General features: G+C 40.7%; 1 protein-coding gene across 1 annotated transcript in view; it reads right to left on the reverse strand.

Moving 5' to 3' along the window:
• The window catches only part of PPP2R1A (protein phosphatase 2 scaffold subunit Aalpha), a 29,732-nt gene extending 24,183 nt beyond the window's left edge, over positions 1 to 5,549 (reverse strand). Inside the window, exon 1 of the mRNA XM_032964557.2 lies at positions 5,402 to 5,549. Coding sequence (XP_032820448.1) covers positions 5,402 to 5,479 — 78 coding nt within the window. The 5' untranslated portion in view covers positions 5,480 to 5,549. The remainder of the gene's footprint in view (positions 1 to 5,401) is intronic.
• Between the last annotated feature and the right edge of the window lie 689 nt (positions 5,550 to 6,238).

Here is a 6,238-nt window from a genome sequence, read left to right on the forward strand (position 1 = left end):
ACATGTATCAATGACCAAATCACCCAGAATACACCTGATCATCAGATCTTGCAAGCTAAGCAAGTTTGAGCCTAGTGTGCTTGGATATACCACCAGGCATAACAGGTGGAAATGTTTGTGGGACTACACGGTGGACAACAAAGGACAGTACAGGAAAATCCATTGTTGTACAGTACTTCTATGGCCCCCTATCTACGCTCCCTGCCATCATGAACTCACACTGACAAATGTGGTGAGGGATGGTCAAATAACCCCAATGACCTACACTGCGTGTGGAGACCCTCATCAAGCAACAGACTGAAAAATAGCTGTACATGTGGAAGTAGTGTCTGTAGGAATAATGCTTAGCCCGAGTGGACGTCTGCTGTTGAAAAAAACAACACCACACAGGAGGCCATTTGCATTCATTTTCAGAATTTGGAAATAAAATAAATAAAATCTCTTTCAAAGTCAAATCTGCAATAAATATATTAAATGTAATAGATTTGCATTTATTATTAATCCATCTTTGATGTACCGTAACATTCCAATATTTATTTTACAGTTTAAACACGTTTATAACAAGCTGTGAATGTTTGCAATGTCCAACGGTACCCGAGTTATGAGTCGAACATAGGCCCTTCTTGATCCGAGGCACAAGCATAACCATTGCACCACTGCCACCCAGTTTGTTTTGTCTAGAATTTAACGTGGCTGCCAACCCCAGGCTCACTTTCATATAAATACATTGTTGTGTTACCCTGACCAAATTCATTAACATAGTAATGTGCCTATATACAGCATTGACTTTGTCCACATGCTACTCATGTCATATTTGATGCACTTCTGGGCAAATTACCAAACTTCAAGATTTATTTTTTTATCCAATGGATGGTACAAGTTTCCCTCGCTTTATTCGGTAGATGCGTGCTAAAAACAAAAGGGCGCACAAAGCTAAAAATCACACTAACCAAACCCTCCAAGTGAGGGAAATCTGTACTCTGGTACACTGTAAAAACTGTTTCAGTCTCAGGTGAGAGGTTCTGTACCGATTTCTAATTTCAAGGTTACAGGAAAGTAAGCCAGTTCAGTTCACAAACTTGGCCGGTGGACAATTTCTGGGTTCCCAAAACAGCCTCATCATTTCTGACCCGAAAACCACGTGAGTTCAAGTACCAATCCCTTCTGATGGTGGCTCCCAAATGAATGCAATTTCTCTCAAGCCACCGTCAGAACCAGCAGTGATGACTATTGGAGGGAGCCAAGTTCTGAGGATACAGGAGGGAATTTACAGTGCTGAAAAGGGAATCAGGATTTCCAGAATCATTTGCAATCACAGCACAAGTCTGATTTTGACCTTGAGGCGAAATCTTCTAGATCTGACTGTGTAACTCAATGACAGATTTCTTCCATTATCTCACAAGCCTTTTAGCGGTGTTGTTATGCAATTGGCACAATACTTTACAAAGCAATGCCCCCATTAACCGATCTTCCAAAACAGGGCATGCCTATGTAATAAATACTATACAGGGATGCATGTGGCATCCACATCACATTCCTACATCAATGTGCTACACAACAGCGGTCGTTTACCTAAAACACCTTGGCCGTTTTTTACTTTAACTTATAGTGCTCAGAATTATATATGTCATTTAAAAAAAAAGTGTTTATTGACCTAAGCATGGGTTAATAAGACTTGGATAAGAAAAATCTGCTACTACAGTATTTTTACCCTGTATACAGTGGAGAACCCTTATTTACATATTGATGTAACAATCTGGTATTTTAACAATACACATGTATATGCAATATCCTGTGAAAGTACTTGACTGTTGTTTCATCTTAATATACAGTTTGTTTCAGTTCACGTATGCTTTCGTTTTATTGGGTTACTGAAAACCAAAGCAGGGATCGAAACACAAAGGTGGGCATATCAACTGGAACAGTAATTCAAGTTGACATTCATTGGTACAGTATCGCTTTTTAAAAGACTTGTAAAACCAAAATGGCTAAAACGTCTACACCGTTTATTTTTTTTCGTCATAAGCCGAATCTTTATTTAATATGGAGGAATCTGGTGAGCTATGAAGCTCTTTTTCAAAGAGATCCAGTAGGGGCAGGTCAGCAAGTTACATCAATGAAAACATACAATAACGGATACAAGAGTAAGATAGAGAGAAAAGTTCAGCAAGTCAGGAGTAAATATAAAGCATGTTAGTACAAAATTGCACTCGTATATGAATTGCTGCAAATTAATCAAGAATGCACGCTTGGGCAAGGCAGCAATGCAACAACCGAAGACCACAACTCGATTACATTGCACTTTATAATTGAACTATAAATACATGAGTAAGGTTCATAGTTTTAAATGACACTTGCAAATGTGGATGAATCTGGAACACATGCTCTGTTTAACGGTATTTTCTAAGGAAGATTTACTCGGCTAAGGGAGGATACAAAGTTATTCCAAAACGTTGGTGCTGCAACGACAAAATGTCACCTATTCCAATTCTTGTCCTAGAGATCTTAGGTTTTTTGGGTTTGACAATAGTGTGAATGATTTAGCCAAGTATCAGGCAGATTTGCCAATAAGGATTTTAAAGAAGGCTGTCTCTGGTGTAGGCCAATCAGTTTCAAAGACAATGCATATATTATCAAAGCATGTTTGTTTGCATGTTAACCACAAGTATGTGGTTAATGCGAACTTGGTTCCTTGCAAAAAGGTTTTGTTTTGTGTTTGAACATCTTAAATGTTTTATTGCCAGAAAGGGTTAAACCTATTCTTATTTATCATACTTTGATAATGGCAAAAAAGACCCTACAATATATGCGTTCAATTTTTTTGTAAATTTACCAATGGCAGTGGTTTAGTGACAAGCACTGTGAACCCAGTGACCTAAGCCCGATTCCCAGCCATGGCTAACAAGTGAGGAATGACATTTCAACCAGTATGGACAACTACACTGACCTCCACAGTGAAGTTATGATCAATCATGGTAACAGATGGCATACGGTATACAGTATTGACAAAGGATGCAGAACTGCACATGAAACAAATTAAGGACACTGTAAATGAGGCAAGTATTGTCATTCAGCCATCATCTATTTGAAACCCCAGTGATTTACGTCATTTTTGTTACAAATGCATTTGGGAGAATATGAGAACATTAAAAAAACTTTTCAATTTGTACAATTGGAATAATGTCTCAACCATTCACAATGATGGTGCAACTGAATTGTAGGTAACCCCTGATTTGCAATAGTTGAAAGTAATGTCGTCATCATCATCCACTTTTATCCACTGCAGGATGCGGGCCTTTCTATATCACGATCCTCACATCTTGTGATGCCAGAATCCATCTCACTCCTGGACATGAACTTATCTCCACCTGCGCAGTCATCATCCTCTTTGGCACGTTTTCTCCTTTGGCTAATGATATTATAACATCTTGTCGATCGTCCATTTGCATAAGTTACCAAATCCATGTATGTGTTCTGCTTCAGGTCTGTGTAAATCTAAGCACACATTTCTCCACCCTTGTTTGTGCATTTTCCAGATTTTTCTAATTTTCAATGTCAGTGGTAATATTTCAGGCACTGTGTCATAGAAGGTAATGTGCACCAATTGAAACCTTTCCTCTTCACGCAACTTCGCTGTTGCTCTTCACAATCAAATTCAGATTTCAAAACTTGTTTCCTCTTCGTATAATAATTTTGAAAATCTACTGGTAATAATACAAAAGTAGGCTTCATATATATTGAGCAAATCACGATATGTACAAGTTTGCTATACAAACTAAAATAATTGTTGGCAGGAGACAACTTAACACCAAAAACTATGCAATATCTTCCCATTATTGAAAACATCACTATAAAATGAAATAAAGCCAACAATAGCAAGAGTGCTTTCTAACAACTGAATTTGAGGATTATGAAAAACGCACTAATGTGCAAAGCTGCAAAGATGCATTTATGCATATTACCGTAATCCTTGAGTAGGCCCTTTGGCCAGAAGTGGTGAGCACACAAGTGCAAGGAAGTGTGCATCTTTGCCTTACCTTGATAATAAATTGTTTTTTCTTTTGATGCTTTTGTTATTTAGTTATGAAAGCAACAATTTTTAAACTGCGTACATTAATTAGCAAACATTACACATCCTTATTTCTCGAAAGGTGCTGTTATCTTTATACAATGGCAAAATATAAATAAGCACTCCAATTATGTGCAATTGTATTGATGTTGTCGTGTGGTATGCGACTGTGTTTGCTGCCTTGCCCAAGATTGCATTTGGTGTTGAAAAATCGGCGATAATTGATGTTCTTATGCATTTTGTACTTGTATATTTTATTTACATTCATTTATATTCAGTGACTTAGCTTTCAATACTGTGCACTCCTATCTGTTGCATTGTTGTTGTAACTTGTGAAAGAGCTTCATGGCTCATCGGATTCTTCCAGTCGAAAATAAAAATTCCGATTCTGATATCTGTCCATCCAGGTATAAGTGGCATAATTCTTCTACTTATAATTGTAAACTCAGTAATAAACATTAATGTAAACGAGTTGTTGATTCTACTTCTAGGTTATTGGTATATGCCGTGATATAGACGTCTTTATTTTCTCACACTGAATTAATAACGAATATATGCTTCGGAAAAATAAGTTAACATTCATTCCACTGCTACAGTAAATGTTAACCCGGGTTACCGGTTTCCAGCTACTTAAGATTCTCAATCGCATTTTTGGACAAACGTGAAGATTACAAGTTAGCCAACCCCACCTTTATAGTACAATACGTACTGTAATTATAAACGCGGTGCTCGAGACATCCTTCATTTCTGGAAAGCGTTTAGGACGCAATTAATCTAATACATTTTCTGCAAACTGTTTGCTGCAATTGATACATTCGTGACGAATTATTACGATTCAGGAGACATTCTTCCCAAATGCTGCAGCACCTAAACCCCAGTGATAGACAATGCGGAGCGGCACCCACTCTCCATCGGCATAGCAATATCAAAGTCACACACACTCACTCACTCTGATATTAACCCACGCTGTACAAGGTACTCCTCCTAAACCATCGCATGCATATTAAGACGCGATCGTTCAGGGGATAGCTCCCGAATCAATCGACACAACCAGCGCCGCTCCCAAATAGCCATCGAAGGACGCCTCCGCAAGGCCCTCCGAGCCAACTCCCCCCCCCCCAGCCCCCCGCGCTCTCCTAGAATTCCGGCGCATTCCTGCGACGCCGACGCCGGCAACAATGAACCAGGCGACTTCGGAGGCTTCGCCGCCAATTTTACAGGCCTACGCGGCGGGCGGGCGGAGGGAACCCCTCCCCCCGCCGCGTAGGCTTAAGGAAAGCGCCTCGGCTCTTCGTTCGCGACTATCGTTTGCCGCGAGACGACGTTTCGTACTTGCACGTCCTCATTTCGCAACTCGTCGATGAGCACCGCGATGGGGTAGAGGGAATCGTCGCTGTCCGAGGCCGCCATCTTTTTCGCTCGTTCACTCGTCACGCACAGGACGGAGGTGGGAGGAGGGGTGGGGGGGTGACGAATACGGGGCGGGGGGGGGGCGCCCCGCGGGGTTTCTTAAGCCGGGGCGGCAGGGGCCGGGCGTGACGTAACCCCGGCACGCACGCGATTGGGATGGGGGGGGAGTGCGCAACGGTTGTAGCGTTTCTTATGTGGCCCGACGCTGGGCCCTCTGGACCCACTGGGTGTCAGAACAAAGGGTTTTTTTAAATCTCTTAGGCATTAATTTTTCAGCATTTGGGAAAACTACATAGCTGTCAAACCACACGGTTTACTCCGTATTCTTGTACAGAGGAAATTGAGTTTTCAGGTCCATACGGCGTACAGCCGTTTCAATACGGGGGGGAGGGGGGGGGCAGTGTGTTTTGTCTATTTGTGATTCTCACTTGTGATGGCACTTTGTAGGATGAACGTTGAGATTTATAAGGGGCACGGGGTGACCAATTAGCTCTGAATTGGTCTGTAATAAGGTAGTCACTCATAAGGGGTTGACAGGTATGAAACTATAAACTATTTAAAAATATATAAACAATATTCTTGGTTCTTTCGGTGAAGTCACGTAGAAGGGAAACAATAAAATAATAAAAATATAAAACAATACAATTCTCACGACGTTTCGACCGCAATACAAGCAATCATCATCAGGTGTGAAAACCACATTTTCTTGTTGTGGTTTTCATACCTGATGATGATTGCTTGTGTTGCCTGTGTTGCGGT

The sequence above is a fragment of the Petromyzon marinus genome, chromosome 32, assembly GCF_048934315.1.
Source record: "Petromyzon marinus isolate PM22_M1 ecotype Great Lakes invasive population chromosome 32, UKy_Petmar_22M1.pri1.0, whole genome shotgun sequence".
NCBI classification, from domain to species: Eukaryota; Metazoa; Chordata; class Hyperoartia; order Petromyzontiformes; family Petromyzontidae; genus Petromyzon; species Petromyzon marinus.